This window comes from Hipposideros armiger, unplaced genomic scaffold (genome assembly GCF_001890085.2).
Source record: "Hipposideros armiger isolate ML-2016 unplaced genomic scaffold, ASM189008v1 scaffold_255, whole genome shotgun sequence".
NCBI classification, from domain to species: domain Eukaryota; kingdom Metazoa; phylum Chordata; class Mammalia; order Chiroptera; family Hipposideridae; genus Hipposideros; species Hipposideros armiger.
The window spans coordinates 1,150,017-1,167,967 of record NW_017731605.1 but is presented as its reverse complement, the minus strand read 5'-3'; the positions used below and the strand labels follow the sequence as shown (position 1 = coordinate 1,167,967).

Sequence of the window (17,951 nt, the reverse complement as noted above, 5' to 3'; positions counted from 1 at the left end):
CTTAATCAGGAGAATATGGAGCTTTCAGTATAAATCCACATCTTTCCTGAACAAACAGAAAACCCCTCTCTGCTGTGTGTGGTTGGGGGTGGGGGTGGGGGGGGCAAAGGGAGAGCATGCGTGTGGCAAGCACCTGGGTCCAATGTCAGGAAAGGCAAGAGTGAAGCTCTCACCACTGAGAACATGTTGGGGGCCAGCAACTTTTGGTCCTGGTCAACCACTTTAAAGCATGCCCAAAGATGGTTTGGGTACAACTGAGAAATAATTTCACATGTATAGAAATTTCAGATAAAATAATTATTCCCATTTGTTAATCTTTATTTAGGTGTGAACATAAATGTGAACTGGAATCCAGTCTACATAGAAGAGACTGATGCTCATGGAAATATTTACTCCAATGTTAAATGTTTCAAATGAAAGAGTCTGAATACATAATTGCAATAAACCTCATTGCCCTAGTAGGGAACATGATAACCACTTACAAAACTGTTCTCTAAGAACAAAATCTGTCTAAGGCCAGTTCAAAAGGACATGGTAATTTCTATGTCTCCAATTTATAAAACCTGGACCAATGCAAGTATTAATCAGCCAATCTGCAATGGAAAAATAAGAGTTACCATTTGGTAACTCTTGGTAACTCAGTTGCTCAAGCACAACTCAAGTTTTAAGCTCCAACATGGCAATTGTTAGCCTACCACAAGACGCTGACATTTCAATATAAGCTTTAAACAAGAGAAACCCTTTAAGCAGCCTCCAGACTGTGTGTCCCATGTTTATACTCCTTTTCCTTCAATAAAAACAAAAATCTAGAGCAGCTACAAGCAAATGTTCAGTGGTTGACTTACATGTCGCTGTTATCCCAGGAATCACTGGGGACCTCCTTACATCGTCTAATCAACTCTGCAGCCATTACTGAGGACGGATTTGTAACAGTTTATAAGTAGAACTCCTTCTCTCATTTACCCTCGAGACTGGCCAAAGGGTCCTCCAGCATCTTCCACTGCATATATCTATAGGCTAAAGTCCAAGCATATAAACCCCTCCTGGTGCATTATCACGTGGCAGGGGCCATGCTTAAAAGCTCTGATCTGAGTGGGAGTAAACTCTGCCCTCAGAATTCAAACAGAGGCATCAAATGCCCTGCAGATGTAATTTTTTCAGTTTGAATGTGTGTACCACTATATACTTATATATATATATATATTTTAAATCCAAGAAAACTATGCCCTAAACCAATTCCCAACCCCCAATGCTTTCCTTTGCTTCTCCTCTTCCCTGAGTTAATTTCCTAGCACACATTTATAAGCTTGGGGTCTGAGGAGTAACAAAGAAAAGCCATACATGACAAAACTCACCCCTTGGCTACGTTGGCTCACCCTAGAAACCAGAAGTAGAAAAATAGGCAGACTGTACTGTAATTTGCCATGCACACAGCCATCACATCTTTCTAGGTCCACGGAGCTCAGGCCAATGTAATTTGTTGTGTTATATACCGCACATATTTCACAACTGCAACATAAACTCACTGAGGTGCTAATTTGGCAATGGAGACTATTACTTAGGGCTCAAAGTCTGCCAGCAGATTAGTCATTAAGCCCCTAAAGTAAGGCAGAATTTGAGAGTACTGAATATTGTGTGAGCCTTTTCCTTCCACTAGTTAAAAAGTTCTGCCCTATTCTTTTGAACACTTTAACATGAAAATGAATGTTGCTTGAGGACTGACACTAGCACCTTCTTGGATTTTTCCTCACTGGCAACATGGGAATGTCTGTCACTGCCAGTGTTTCAATGCCACTCAAGAGAGGGATACGAGATAGAAGCGTTAAGACTCACAAGAGGAGGGAAAAGGCACTGGGAATACTAGGAGTAAATCAACAGCAGGTAACTTGACTTTGACTATTCATGCACGAAGTGACTAACCCATAGGTAGCTCAAGAAAAGCAAAATGATGTACTTTCTGTGCATCTCCACCGGATTCTTATTTCAGGGAGATCTATAAGGTGCAAGTCTGCATTTAACTACCTGTTTTGGGCCAGTGGTCTAAAGGCTACAATGCTTTTGGACTTTATAAGCAAAGCCACTGATATTGACACTGTTATTTCCTGTCTTGAACTTCTCATTATCAGCAAGGCTGGAGCAGGAAATGATTCAACTGGGGTAGGCTGCATTGTACCCAGCAGATTTTAAAGAGCCCAGGGGCTGCCTAGAGCCCCATAAACATCAGCAGCTTGGAAACTAGCAGGAGGTCCAGGTGGGTCGGGATGGGAGAGTCAGGCAGTGGGATTTCAGATGCTCTGAGATGCAATATCATCCAATTCCTTGGCTATTATTATCGGTTGTGAGTAGTAGTTATTAAAATATTCTCATGTAGGAGAAAACACTGCAATGCTGTTGAAACAATAAACAGTAAAACAAACAACCCACTAAAAAGGTGCTTCCTTCCACCTGTGGGGACTCATAAGTGATATTTTGGCACAGGTTTGGAATTAGAGATAAGCATGTAGAATAAAGATACCTCCCAAACCTGGCCAGTATGGCCGCACCTCCAGGTCTTCATCTTTTTCTTTTCTACTTTCCTAATCTAAACATGGGCCCCATAGTTGAAGTCTCAGGAAAACATACAGTGTCAGCAAATAGCTTTAAGGGTAAAAATTTGGGCTTCTAATGTTTTTACTTTAAAAAAAAAATCAAATATCAGTTTTTGGTAAGGCACTAATAAAATCACTTTTTGAGTTCCCTTTATCCTACTCCCCAAGATAAAAACCATTCTTAACTAAAGAAAGAAGAAAGTAATACCCATGTTTCTTAGTAAAAATATTGTTAGTCCAGAAAAGGCAAGGGTGAGTATGGGTGTGGGAGTGAGGACTGAGACCAGCTGAGTCTGAAATCCATTCTCTAAGTCTGTTTGGAAATTAGGGTTGCTTTAAAAAAAAACCAGCTTATTGTATAAAGCTTTGATTTCCATCTATGTCACTGTCCTCCAGTGAATGGGACCTGGTTTACTTGAACAACTTTCTCCTTTATTTATGCTCATTTAAATACATGAAACTAACCCTTTCTCTTTTACAAAGTTTTTCACCACTGAATCTTTGGTGCTGCTCTGTTCTCTGCCTTGACAGAAAGCTTGTGAGCACACAAAGACAGTATATAAAAAAAAAATCCCTTGGGCTGGCCAAGTGGCGCAATGGTTAAGAACTGGCTTGCGATGCCAGAGGGCCCCGGTTAGGATCCCACATATGAGGGCCAGTGACACTGCCCTCCACAGCTAAGATGCTGAACAACAGCTCAACCTGGAGCTGGGCTGCCATGAGTCGCCGGCGACGGCGTAGGCTGCAGCCCCTGTGGCAGTGGGTTGCCATGGGCTACCGTATGTAGCCAGCAGCCAGCGTGAGCGGCCAGCAGCCGCAGTGAGCGGCCGTCCAGAAGCCGGTGACTGATCTGCCTCGTCCAGGAAGAGAGCAATGATGGTGCCAACTTGGGCCAGTGAAGCAACGTCCTCCACAACTAGACTGAAGAACAAAACGACAGCAACTTGTCTGTTCCCCTTCCCCCGATTCCCCAGCACTGTTCCCATTCCCCCAATTCCCCAATAAAAATAAAATCTAAAAAAAAAAAAAAAATCCCCTTCAGCTTCCCATAATAATCAGACATACACTATGATTGGACAAAGCAGGTTTCCAATTCAGTAATGCACTTCAGCCCTTGACTTGTCTATTAGAGGGTAGAGGGTGGCTGCCCAGACATCTTAATACCAAGAAAGTGCCAAGCACTCAGTTTGGGTTATTCATCAATTTGTGCAAAAAGGCAGGTTTCGGGAGGGCAAGGGCATTTGTTTCGTGCATTGATGTATGCCAAGTCCCCAGAACGGTATGTGGCTCCTCGCTGCGACTCAATAAATATTTATTGAATTTATGGGAAATATATATTTAGCTAGTCCTACATCTAACTTCATCAGAATAAAATGCCGAGACTAATACCAAACCAATATTTATTATTTATGAATTGAGTTTCAAAAGTTAGCTCCATTCTTTGGCGCATTAAACCCTATGTGTATGACAAATTTGGACTAGCAAAATTTACCTTGCACTGCTCGCCTTCACTGTTTCCTGAAATGAGATTAAAATGCTCTGGAAAAGAAAGCATTAACAACAAAGTAGCAGTCTTACTTGCCAGCTTTTCTCTGGCAAGAAACTTATGAGTCAAAACTTATCCCTTATTTCAAGAGGAAAAATGTTATAATGTATTTTATACCTGAAATACAGAAAAGAACCGCATAAAAGAAGGGATCGCTGGCTTTCACTTGTCCCAAGTCATAGGGAAGTATCTACACCATGCATCCATGACACATAGTTCATGTTTTAAACAATTTGTATTAATAGCTATGTATTCTTATATTACAAAGCCCCATCCTTTTAACTAATTGGTTAAATCAGAAGTATGCAATTATTTCACTCTTTGTTTAAAATTTCTCTTGGTTGATATTAAATACCTACTATTAATGCCCTCACATCTGGGACTTCTGGCACTGGTGGAAGTACAGGTATATTTACCTTCGAGTACTGTACAAAAAAAAAACACAAATTGGTAAAATTGAAAGAGGATAGTTCATACAGCATAAACTAAATGTAATCTGCTTTAAAGTTAAATCTATTGGGGGAAAATTGAGAACTGAGATGGTGCAATAGTCAGTATGAATTCCACATGGCAACGGCCCGCAATGCCAGCGGCACTGGACACAGCTCTCATCAGACATGTGTTTTCATATTACTGCGCTGAGTTTATGGCAAGGGTAAGGGCTTTGTCTTTCATTTTTTAAAATCTTCTTCTTGGCATAAAGCCCCTAGTTATCTGAAGGATAAAGTCTCCAAACACTGAAAAGCGTTTATCCTTGCTAGAAAGCATAGCTTGCTGCTGCTGAAATTTTAAAACAAAATGGTGTCCCCTCCCCCCCCCCAAAACCCCAAATCAAACAACAAAAAAATGGAATGAGGTTCAGCAGCTTCTGTACATGTTATGGATCTCAAGAACATGGAGTTTTAAGTGCCTGGGTTTAAGACAAGAAACTAGTTGGTCATTTCCAAAGCTCATCATCTTTCTAAGAAACTTACAACATTGATGACTACCACAAAGATGACATATTCTCTCCTAAACTGTGGTGATAGAATCCGGGTTCACCATGAAGCACAAGTCATGTCTGCAGTGGGGCGTGAGGGTATCAGATTGCTAAGGGACTTTACCTTGCTCTTTTCACTTTGTGGCGATACTATGAAAATCACTAGCAGCAATGCAAAAATCTCAACACTGCACCTTATTTGCAAATGACTCACATTTTATTGTTCTGTTGGTGTGACCTTAGAAACTTGGCCTTGAAGAATAAAAAAAAGGTAATGGCGCAATAAATGCAATAAGATTTCTAAAAACAGTTTACTGGAAATGTGCTGTGAAACTTGAATTCTTCTAATCAAACGATGCCACCCCTTAGAGAAATTTTCCTGTGCATTATTAAAGTGATATACTGCAGTACTAGTTAGAGCTCCATAACCTTTAAATTGCCTGATTGTAATTAAGGCCACTAGTTTTATTTAGGAAGGTTCAAGGAGGCTCAATTTAAGTTGGCTTAACTAGTGTGAATTTAATGTCATGCTGCCAGAAGGCAGAGGAGTGCTCTGGCCTGGCTGCTCTGTGGCATACTCAGCTGTGGGGTCATGAATAGTAAATTAAGCCCAGATTTAAAGAAACTACAGATATTGGGAAGTAGCTGGGTGTGTGCAAGTACACATCCCCATGTTTGCATATGTGCTTCATTCATTCATTCATTCATTCATTCATTCATTCATTCATTCATTCATATACTGTCAGTTTCCTAATTTGAAAATCTAAATACATCTAATTATTTATAGTGTGGGTAGAAGGGGTTTATGGTTACTCTTAAAGGTCATAATGATCACTTTCATTGAAAGGCAGGGCTTAAAGCTATATCTGATCAGTATAATGTTTTAAAATGAAATGTGCACCTAACAAAGTTGTAAACGCAGGAACGTTATTTGCATTATAAAAGAAATTAAATTCCTCTAACAAGGAAAATTTAGAGTTAGGAATATGAGGAGAAAGTAAAGGGTACTATTTGAACAGGCCCCTAAATGAGGTGCTGAGAATAATATACAAACTTCATTGAAAGGGCAGCAAATCAAGGACTGGACGCAAAAGATAAGAGAAAATGAAGGTATTCGATGCACAGACTAGAAGATGCAAAGGGCAGGAGCAGAAAGCAAATACTTAAGGATTTGACCCATGTTCAAAATTTTGCTGGATGTGAGCTCAGAAGCATTCATCTCTAGATAGAATGCTGGCAATTTTCTGTAGCTCCAATGGCAATAATGATAAATGAATTTCTTTACAGCCAAGTGGCTCAAGCAGCCAACTACGTTACCACTATATAATTAATAACAATAAGCAATTAAAGAGAACAGCAGGTTACAACTATAAGGTGTCAAGGTATATTAGCAAAGGAGAAAACCTGCAACACCACACTTAAAAGAAAAACAAATGTGTAGTGTGTGAATGTATACAGAATTTCTTCTTCCAGACTGCAGTTTGGATAAAGCTTTTACGCTTAAAGAAAAATAGAGGATGACATAAAACTACTCTAAGGTGATTAACATCCCTCCAAAAACAAATAACTCTCCCAGTGCTGAGAGAAATCTGAAAAGTGATATGGGAAACATGATTGTGAAGGCACAGGAGAGTTGGCTGACCATGATTTGGCATTATCCTTTTACTAAGAAATATTCTAATAAATACCTCACCAAACTGTACATGTTGGCCCAAGTATTTTTTAAGACCCCAGAACATTGTGCTTTTTTATGTAAAATGGAGGAGAACAATAAACTAGGAATGTGCAGGGGGGGGAAGGATAAATGTTATGTATTTGGGATAATACATAAAGGTTAGAAGGGGCGTTGGAGACAATCTAATTAACTCTGGGTTTGTTTAAAAGGTGAGGAAACAGAAGGCTAGAGATATTAACTGACATGCCCACGATGGCAACGCGTTTTGGTCATGGCCAGTACCAGAACTCAGGGTTCCTGAATCCAATACTACACATTTCCACCAAACCCCCACTTAAGATCTTTTTTTTTTTTAAGCTGAGCCATCCTGCCACCTGTTGGCAGCTCAGCAGCTGCTCAGCTTGGGCCGGGAATCGAACCGCTGTTGCTCAGAGCTCAAACTCTTGAGCGAGCTCTTAACCAACCAAACCCCCAGTTAAAAAAATGAAAGTTTCCTCCCTCTTAAGTACAACAGCTTCAGTTGTCAATCTAAGCAAAGCAAAAGTTACCGTTCTTCTAGATCTCTTATTAATGTGCAAGGAGTTACCTATATTTCTATGCCACCTGGTCACTCCTTTGCTCCCTGATAAGACAAAGCCTGAATTCATTCCAATCCACTCAATCCCCTATTTCTTAAGCAATGACTATTAAAATCCATCTTGCCCTTGTGGAAAGCACTCCTCTCCCTTCAGAAAAGTGGAGCCTGAGCTAATATGGAGCACTTGCTGGTAATGGAAAGTGAAATCCCCATATCACCAGATTCTGCAGAGGAGCTAGGAACACGATTCTCAGTAAAGCACTTTGGTCTGAGCTGTCAATCTGAAAGACACATTCATGACTATACAACTTCTGACATAGAAGGCACCCATGGCTGAATGCTGATTCTTTCTCTAACTGGCAATAACCCAGTGATTTGGTTAAACTGTCACCTGAAACCCTGTTGAGATTGGGCCTGAGCTCTCCTTTATGGAATTATAATTATTCAGAGACAAAGTCTGATTCCTTAATTCTATTCTGCGTATAGCTAATTCTACTTCTTCAAGTGCCTGAATCATTCCCTGATATGGTGGTAAATCAAGTGTTTGGGAAGAAACTGGGACTGCATGCATCTTCCTAAGTGTGTGGCTTACTGAAAAGGTAACTCCATACTTATGTATAAGAAATAGGTTAGCTCAATATGTTCCCAACCTACTTTTCTCTCTTGGGCATCATTCTGGATACACCGGCACATCTAGACTCTCTCTTCTGAGGCCAAGATGTTACTAGCATACCAATGAATCACACTCACTTCTATTTCCTTCTGTCTGTTTCCTGTCAGTCAAGAGCAACATAAGTGAGAGAGTTATTATCTACTGAGATGGGAAAAAGGGAGAGAAGAAGGGGTAGAGGGAGGGGGCGGGACGGAGGGCGGGAAGGAGGGAGGGAAAGAGGAAGGAAGGATGGTCACAAGATATATATTATAACAAAGATTTCTCCCTTATTTCTACTTAGCTTGGAAGTATAGCAAAGAAGTAGATATTCCTAGGTGTTTTGTTAGGTCAAAAACCAAAGCTAAAGACTATGAAATGGGCCTAACAAAAACCATGGATTAGTTAATAAGTGTATCTGTTAAATGAAGAACGAGATATAATAATTAAGGATAGCTCTTTCTCAGACAGCAATTCCTCATATTACCTTCTACAAAGGTATTAAATATTTCTAAGACTATAATGCCAAATTATAAAGATGCTTTGGGCACAATAAATTTTTAATCCCCTATCTTTATGACAATTTTTCTAAAACTCGAACTAGCTTATTCAAGATCCATTTTAAAAATTTAAACATTGTATACTGTGTCAATATAAAAGAGGCTCGTAATTTCCTAACACAAAAGGAAATCTATTGAAAAAATGTCACTAAAATGTCTATCAATAGCTTTAAACATTTTATATATTGAAACGCTCTGCTTTGCACCTGTGTGCTATGTGATGCAGTCAGCATAGAATTCCAATGCTGTCTTAAAAAAAATCTAAGTAGAAATCTGATGCTTACAACTATAAAGTTTATACCTTTTCTGAAAGCAAATCATTTAAGCTTACTTATCAGTTTCATTCTTAGTAAAGAAAAACAAAAGTCCGGGGTAAAAGGCGACCTATGTTGATGTCTTGGCCTCCTATTCCTCCTTTGCTTCTGAAAAGCAGTGGCAATGTTTGGTTTCTTCAAGACAGAGTTTGATTGGCATGAGAGTTTTTATATTTGACAATCTGGAGAAAAGTAAATACTTCGTATAATTTTGTAGGATAGTAACTGTTGGGTAAGCTAGGGGGTGAATAGTCTGATAGCAGCCAGCAATAAATGTTCTCCTTTTTCTGAATATTGGATGAAAGACAGTTCGGAATTTAAAATGAGAATGGGTAAATACCGATTAGCATTGTATGAATGTGCAGAAAAGAACAAAGTGCAGTACATATGGTTAGCATATTTTCAACCCAATCACAATAACTGATCATGCATAGATACTTATATTTAGAGGAAAATGCTCAGTAACAAAATATATTTTCTTCTCTAGAATGGAAAAAGAAGTTTCCTTATTAAATATTGGCTCAGCTACTTCAAAGAATTAAAAATAAAATAAAATCCCAGAGAAGTAGACATACTGAGACTATCTACCACAATATGCTTATTGGAAGAACAGGATTGATGAGGGAGAGCTAGATTGTCATCTTGGTCCAGCTCGTCCCTTCTGACCCTTCTAATGGCACCCACAACACAGGTGGACATACTCTCAAAAGGTAACAGCATGGGGAAGAAGAAAAATGCAATCAAATGATACACACAGGACCTAGAATCCAGGCATCTCTCTTTTGAAATATTAGAAAATCTGTCTTAAAGGGATAGCAGAGAAATTCCAAATCAGAAGAGTCACTGTGGGCCGGCTGAGTGGCGCGTTGGTTAACAGCTGGCTTGGCATGCCAGAGGGCCCTGGTTCGGATCCCACATATGAGGGCCAGTGACACTGCCCTCTACAGCTAAAATGCTGAACGACAGCTCAACCTGGAGCTGGGCTGTAGTGGTTCGCCAGCGACAACGTAGGCTGCAGCCCCTGCTGCAGTGGGTTGCCATGGGATACCGTGTGTAGCCAGCAGCCAGTGTGAGCGGCCAGCAGCCGCCGTGAGCAGCCGTCCAGAAGCCGGCGACTGATCTGCCTCACCCGGGAAGAGCGCAATGATGGTGCCAACTTGGGCCAGTGAAGCAACGTCCTCCACAACTAGACTGAAGAGCAAAAGGACAGCAACTTGTCTGTTCCCCTTCCCCCAATTCCCCAACAAAAGTCTTAAAAAAAAAAAAAAAAGAATAGTCACCGTGACCTTAACTCACCCGATTAGGTCTACACATTACCTCATCTGCTGCAGAAAATCATTCTTTGAGTTTAGGCCAACATGACTTTTAAACACAAGAAGTTGAATGAAGTGTCTACACAATTCAAACTCAGGTCCCCCTCTTTATCTGAAAGCCTCACAAGAAGGAGGCTCTTATCACTGCTAAGACTATTAAGATGATGGATTTTCCTCCCATTATCTCTACCTGACAATGGTTAGAAATACAATAATTCCTTATATTTATATAGCATTTTACAATTTTCAAAATGTGTGGTCCAGGTTTATATGCATCGATTTTCAGTTAATCTGCTCAAGAACATGGATCGGTCCAGGCAACGCAAATCTAGGGAGAACACGACTAATTTGCTTGAAATCACCTGAGTAGTTTACTGAGCGAGCTGGGCTGAAATTTAGGTCTAGGCCACATTATGGGGAAGAAAAAAATTAAATTTTAACGTGGAACCAAGTTTTTAGTTAAATCATCTATGAGACTTAGTTTACTGGGTCCGTACGCTCGGGGGGATAAGAGATCACCCAGCAGCTTGGGCTGTAATGTGTGTTCAGTTGAGGCAGTGAATCACACTAGGAAGAAAAATTAGAAAAATTTACTTTCAGCATGGACCTTTCTGATTCTCTTAATGGTTTATTTTAGTACCCTTTTAAGGTTTAAGGCCAAACATATGATGCGCTTTTTTTATAGGTTATTATTTTCAAATTCATCAAGACTGAGTTCAAAACTTGGCATTCAAACATCTGACTAATTCAAGAAGAAATAGCATATTTCAATTTTGCTGGTATGGTTAAGAAAACTGATATGATTCATTTTATTAACTAAATCTGTTTTTTAAAACCAAAAAGGTCATTATTTTCAAACTGTGTAGCAAGGCAGAAGCATTTGTTTCCCAACGAGTGGAACCAGTTACAAGGCTGTTTTCTCTTCCTCATGCGGCAAGTTTCACATAGACTGTTAAATACAAGTTATTGAGTTGATTTGGAAAATACCAAGAAAACCATACACTGTACAGCTCAAATGATTGGAGTTAACAAAAGCAAACAAACCCTCTCTGGCCCCCAGAAATGTAAATAAAAAGTTAGATTTCCCTGTACTACATTTGATTGCATTAATTGATGTTTAAAAAAAATCTGTTGAAAATAAAGCCCAGCAGTAGCATTTTTCTTTCCTAAATCACAATAGCAGCGCATTACAAACATTACCAAAAGGTCCCCTGATACGACTGTAAAGTTCCACTCTGGCAGTAAAATGCATCTACTGTGTGTTCTCCATTTTCATCTCTACCCTCCCAAATATGTAAGAAAGCAGGTCACAAATGCAATTAAGCCTTCTTGCACATGGATTAAATATTAATTTCCGATGAATACTCAGAAATTGAATGGTCAGCCACTAAATCCTTTTTAATTTATAAAAAACAAAATCTTATTGTGAAGTAAGGTTTGATAGCCAGCAGGCTAATACTGAGCCCAGTTCTGCAGTTTGTCATTTTTCCACTGTTTGAAAGTTGCTTCCACAGTGGGAGGAAAATTCCTGATATGTGTGGCACACACTTGGTAAGCCTAGCATATTAGCAGACATGGACTTCTACTAGCGGCTTAAATTGACTTAAACTGTAGTGGACAGAAGAGATAGGATTTATAAAAGTCATCATAGACATTATCTGCAAAGCCTCTCTTCCCATGCACCATGGTGGAGGGATTTTAAAAACTCAGGCTTTGCAATCACTTAGCGGTGGGTGCGATGCCCAGCCCTGCCACTAACAAACCATGTAATCTCTCCAACATTACTTAACTTTGCCTTAGCGGAACCATCTATCCAATGGAGCTATCAAGTGTCTACATCACAGGGCTGAGAAGTGAGACTCAATGAGATAACCCATGTCAAGTGTCCAGCACAATGCCTGGCCTGCAGTAAATACTCTAAAGATCACTTATTTTGTTATTAAGGGTGAAGCAAATGTCTGCTGCATTTGATGACATATCTTATATTAAATATTTTTATTCTTTAGAGTTCATTAATTGATTTTGCTCTCCTATATTTCCCTCTGCCCCAGAAGCAAGAGGCTGTGGGGCAGAGAGGATCACCGGGCTCAGTATATTTAGACGCGAGAGAGAGGAGGAGGTCAGAGCTCCGTAGAAGTTGCTTTCTCCTCTATGGTGAGTGCTGTTAGCTGCCCCAAAACAGTTTGGGGTCTTGCAGGACTTGAGAGGTAGAACTGAGACAGTGGCTACAAGGACAGAAACACTGAGCCTGCTCAGTGAAATGCAGTGAGACTGGGAAGGTCAGCTCAGCCTTCCGGAACGGCGGGCTTGAGCCTCCCAGACATGGGCTGGGCTGTCAAGACCAGCAGTGGTCAGGCTCCTGGACTTGTGGATTCTTTGGGCAGATCCGGCAGAGACCTTTTTAACTTAACCTAGACATTTATGAAGAAATCTCAGCATATGGTTATGATAAACTTTAAAACAATGTTCAGAAGATGTTAATGCTGTTAAATTATCCACTTTTGAAAGCCTTTTTTTCTCAAAACATTGTCATAATACTGGTCATTTTTTCCCTTCATCCTCCTCATCCCAACTGTGTGTGTGTGTGTGTGTGTGTGTGTGTGTGTGTGTGTGTGTGTGTGTGTGTAGGGTGGCGGAGTACTAATGTTCAGATAAACTATCAGTGTATTTGTTGGGATGACACAGAAAACTCATTCGGAAATGACGAAGCATACAGCCTGAATGGAAAAGACTCACACCATTTTCTGTTCCTCAGGGTCGAGTCCTCAGCCAAGTCTCTTCCCCACACTCAGAATTAATTTTTCCTCTGAATTCCTACCACACTGTACAGGACTCTTAGGGCATTTATCATATGCTCCCTCCTAGCATAAATACATATCTTATTTCCCTTACAAGATACATTCCTTCTTGATTATCCTCCTTATCACTTACTAGGTCTGTTCTCTAGGCAATTGTGTTTTTATCGCTGTCGTTGAGTGAATGAACAGAAACCAGGAGACAAGGAAGGAAGGGAGAGAATGAGAAAGGGGAGCAGGGGAAGGGAGGAGATGGACTTGGGGAGCCACTGTGCTGTAAGGGATTTTGAGTCCACCCATGGACCGCGTAGGACTATATGGTTGGCTCTTCTTTGTATTCCCAAACAATTCAACACTTAGTCAGAGAGCTTTTCAAATTCATACCATTCCTCTACCAGTGACATGCCTCTTGCCTAGCGTTCTTACTTCTGATCTGCCCAAAAGTTAAAAAATAAACGCAATTGTGTGTTTAGCCCTGTTCTCTATATTTGTTTCTATCTAAAAAAATAATATTTCCCCTTTTCTAGCAGGGCCTACTTGCCACCTGCTAGTGTTCCGGTCAACTTCATTTTCTCTTGACAAGCAGAAAAATGATGCTCAGGCCCTGCCCCATGCATTCCACATTTAGGTGCTACCGTTTTCCAGGTATGAGCCTCTGCTGAATCCTTCCTACATATGCTTCTTTACTTTACATTTTTAAGTCTCAAGTATAAAGAATGGGATAAAAAGACTGGTCTTAAGTAGTTCTTTCAATGCTACTGAATTCCACTTGGGCTACACTGTGCCGACTAATCCATGGGCAATCCCAATTTTCTTTCTTTAGAATGCCACCTCATTGTAACCTCTAGAAATCAGAAGAAGGCTGACTTTGAGAAAATTCTGAGCACTAGTTTGACTTTAAAAACCCAATTAACTTATAACAGTTGACAGGGAAAAAATACATTTCAAAAATCCAGTGTAAAACACCTGCATTGGGTATTTGCATTATACTAGTCTCTTAAGGCCTTTACCCTCTTGACCTTGACTGCTAGACCAGTCCTTGGCCAGCTGTTCTCAGTACAAGGGACTCACTGGTCAGTTGGTGAACAATGAGCGGATAAGAGGGAGGCACACAGTGCCCTGTGGGTCAATGTGATGCTTTCCCACGTTTTAAGGACACAAACTGCTCGTTTGTCAGCTTCTGCCAGTCTCTCTTTCCGAGGCACAGGCGTGGGTCTTCTCATCAGCGCTGAATTCCCTGCCTCTAAGAAGAGCACAGATGTCAGGCGAGCCTGACCCAATATCTGGCTGATCAGATGCTGTTTACTTTCCTAAGCCCCAGGTTTCAATGCATCTTGAGCCGAGGCCCTGGGATTCTTCTGCGGCCCTTCTTGTTGTGGGGAAAGTAACGGAATGCACACCAGGCCTGCAAATGGCCAGAGCCCACAGCCACACATCTGTGTTAGGCGAGTGCGGCTGTTTTCCACGGGAAGCTCCCCTAAAGGACAAAGAGGCCAGAATGTTTCTCTGCAAACTAAATCTGCAGGAGGCGCCAGTCCCCTGAAACCACCAGGCATGCCTTGGCACATTCAGCCCAGGGCAAATGGCCTGCTCTCTTGTCTTCTTTGGAAAACACTCTTTTATGGAATTAAATAAATAAGTGCACACATACATATATGCATACATACATACAAATATGAAATGTATCTCTTTAATAATCTGGAGCAATCATCTCAGCTCATGGATGAGGCAGTCGTTAGGGGCCCGTGACAAAGGGGCCTTTGGGTTTTCGCTTTCCCTTTGATCTGCATTATGAAATGTTAATGTCCACCCCGTCAGCGCCCCTTCCAGAAACACACCCTTTCTCGGAAGGCTTACCCCTGCCCACTGCAACTTCCACTCAGGCTCCCCATATATATTTAAGCGCTGACTTTGAGCTCACGCCCAGAAGCACTGACAGTTTTAAACAGGGCTAGCTAAACTGATAACTAAAATTTATTGATGATAAAGAGCACAGCTGATATTCAATTGTGGCAATTTAATCACACACACACGCCTATCCCATGCATCTTGACATTATGCCTCTACTTGATGTATGAAACTTAAGTCCAAGTGTTTTGTCTATAGCAGGTAATGTGGGGTGGGGGAAGTGTCCATAGAAGCTATAATTTTGTGTTGATTAAGTAGGAGACAACCACAAGCACATATTTTGATATCTCTATTAACAGCCTGTTCATGTCTAACTGCAAAACTTGGTTGCACTTCTTTCACCATCTTTGCCCAAGACAGACCAGTAAACACAATTCCTCTCTCTATAATTAGCCTTTTCTCTGAGGGCCCTGAAGTAAGTCTGCATGCCGTAGATTTAATATCCAGTGCTATATCCATATGTGCTGCCCTTGCCTGGTCCCAGAGCATATAAACTCCCCTATTAGCAGCCTTGACTGCTTAATTATGCAGATTTTTTTTGTACCCGCCTGCCTGTAAAATTACTGTGTCTAACCTTTTTTTTTTTTTCCCTCTTTGCACCATGCTGGCCATTCTAATGAAATCGGCATAGGGGAAAGGGCCTGATTTGCAGTTATGGAGGCTGGATCGTACTGGCAATCTGTCCTTAGTGGGAGTTACAAAAGAAGTCAAATGCCTTCATCTGGTTCTACCCTATCATCCCCAAGGTGATTGAGTTCACTTCCCGATGCTTCCCAAGTTTTCCTCAGGCTGTCCAATCAGCACGTCCACCAGGGAGCCCAGCCTAGCTTGCAACAGTCTCTGTATCTAGTTACAGCCCCACCAGGGACAGTCAACCATCCACCCCCAAGCCTTCAGATGAAAACCTTTTCTAACAAGGCCGCCCAGCGCCAATGAAATAACGCACATCTGCATATCCACTGGGTCCCATGTTTCTTGTGCTCATGGATTATGTATCTTGCAGCCTCTAATAAAGAAATGCAGTTCTTTGTTTAATGTTTATCTTGTGCTTGTTAAGCAAATGCTAATGTTGTATCAGAATGCTTTAGTGCTATTTGGGTTTTTGGTGATTTACTACAAGACAATCTGCTGTGAAGTAAATTTAGAGAAAGGGAGAAAAGGTGAAAAATCATTCTGGCTGAAAGGAAGAAAAAGAAAAAGGTTTGACAGAAAAATCAAGGAAAAGAGAATGAGACAGTGTGGGGAGAATGAAGAAGTGGGAGTGCCCTCGAGAGACAGAGCAAAGCTGAGACAGACAGGCGGATGGAGGGACCCACATACACACATACACAGACACAGGGGGTCAAGGAGGTAGGGAGAGAGGGCAGGGCCTTGTATCAATCCCCTAGCCGCAGGCTGACATGCCCATTCTATCACTGAACAGGGTGAGACTGGAAACTAGAGAATAAACCCAGTACAATTTCCAAAAGGGATGAGATGATAACTTCCCCTTTAGTGATAAAGTAAACAGTGTCCTGAAGGGTAAACAGAAAATAAAAAAAGCCTTTTTTTGTTATCTGCCTTTGTGCCCTGATGGTTAGCACTGTGCACTGTTATTCACAGACCACGGGGAAGCCCTAAATTTAATTGTTCACGCCTAGCTCTGCTCGAAATAGGCAAAAATAATCAGAACCTCCCACCCTCTCAATTTCAGGGAGAGGTGGGGGTTGGTGGGAAAGAAAAGGGGGTGGCAGCTTGCAAGCTGATGAATGAATGCCCTTTATTTATCCTTTGGCAAGATGGGATATGGATATCCACAGTGCAAACCTTTCCTGACTGCTTTCTGATGCCTGCAATCCTGTTAGGATAGAGGATGTCATTCTGATACTCAAAGACCAACCATTTCCACCCTATTCACATTTCTGACAGGAGGGGTCAAAATGCAATTTTCTGAAAGTAAAATTGAGAGATCTACCTGTTTTATAATTACATTTATAATTTGTTGACAAATTGTGAGGTTAATGAGGTCTTAGATTTCTGTGTTTTATACAAAGACTAATTGGTAAGAGATAATGATCTTGCAATATATACAGATATCGAATCATTATGTTGTACATCTGAAACGAATATAATGTTTTCTGTCAATTCCATCTCAAAAAAAAAAAAAAGAAGGAGATATCATGGAGAGAACAGAATGGTAAGTAGGATAAGTATTTTGCTCAGGAAGTATACTTGTCACAAATCATAGCTTTTTCCTTTCTCTCCTGTCTGTATTTCACAAACTAAATCAATAAATTTCCAAAAGGATAAAAAAAACTCTAAGTGGATAAATGAAAAGCAAACACCTACCATACGAATACACACTCTGTCAAGTGAAAATTACATCTGCACAGAAGAATGCCATGTTAGTTTTCTTCTTGGGTAAACATCTCTATCCTTAACACACTATAGAGGCTGAGGATAAATTTAGTCTTCATGATTAATACAATTAATTACAAGTACTACAGTTTTGTTTTGTTTTGTTTTAATACCTCAGTGATGTCACAGCTTTCCATTGAAAGCGTTAGCTACTGCTTCAGGAAATGTATATCCAAGAGTCTACCTAACTCTTTTCTTTGCTGAAAACATTTTTAATGCTTGTTTTCTTTTTCCTCTGAACAATTATTTTCCTTAATAAAGTTGCTGCTTCCTAATGGTGCCCTATTAACACAGAAAGGTTGAACTCAAAGCCCTTTATAGGCCAATGAAAGAGAGTAGAAGAGACAGTGAAGGCATCCATTTGCTATGTAAATAACTGGATTCTCAAAAGTATATCTCTTAAGTCACCTAGGACTCTCTGCAGAGAGTGAAGCTTAATTACTACCAGTGGGTATGACTTGGGGATGTGACACTTGTTCTTTGGGGTCTGACCAGACAGAGTCAACTTTCCATGATTTAATTTCACTAAATAACATGATGGTGACAGACTTCATTTAGGCTGAAAGCAAATCCTACTGCTGAACAGTCTCTCTTCCCATTGTCTTAGCCACTTCATCCCCATTGGGGGCTATTATTAGAATTGGAATTTA

At 40.6% G+C, this 17,951-nt stretch overlaps 1 protein-coding gene across 10 annotated transcripts in view; it reads right to left on the bottom strand.

Annotated features, from left to right (window-relative positions):
- Positions 1-17,951, bottom strand: part of ZNF521 (zinc finger protein 521) — a 302,352-nt gene that overhangs the window by 40,796 nt on the left and 243,605 nt on the right. For 6 of the 10 annotated variants that reach the window (XM_019656177.1, XM_019656168.1, XM_019656173.1 and 3 more), the window contains one exon: positions 4,494-4,559. The exons of the other annotated variants lie outside the window; for them this stretch is intronic. In XM_019656177.1, coding sequence (XP_019511722.1) covers positions 4,494-4,559 — 66 coding nt within the window. The remainder of the gene's footprint in view (positions 1-4,493; positions 4,560-17,951) is intronic. 10 annotated transcript variants of the gene reach the window in all.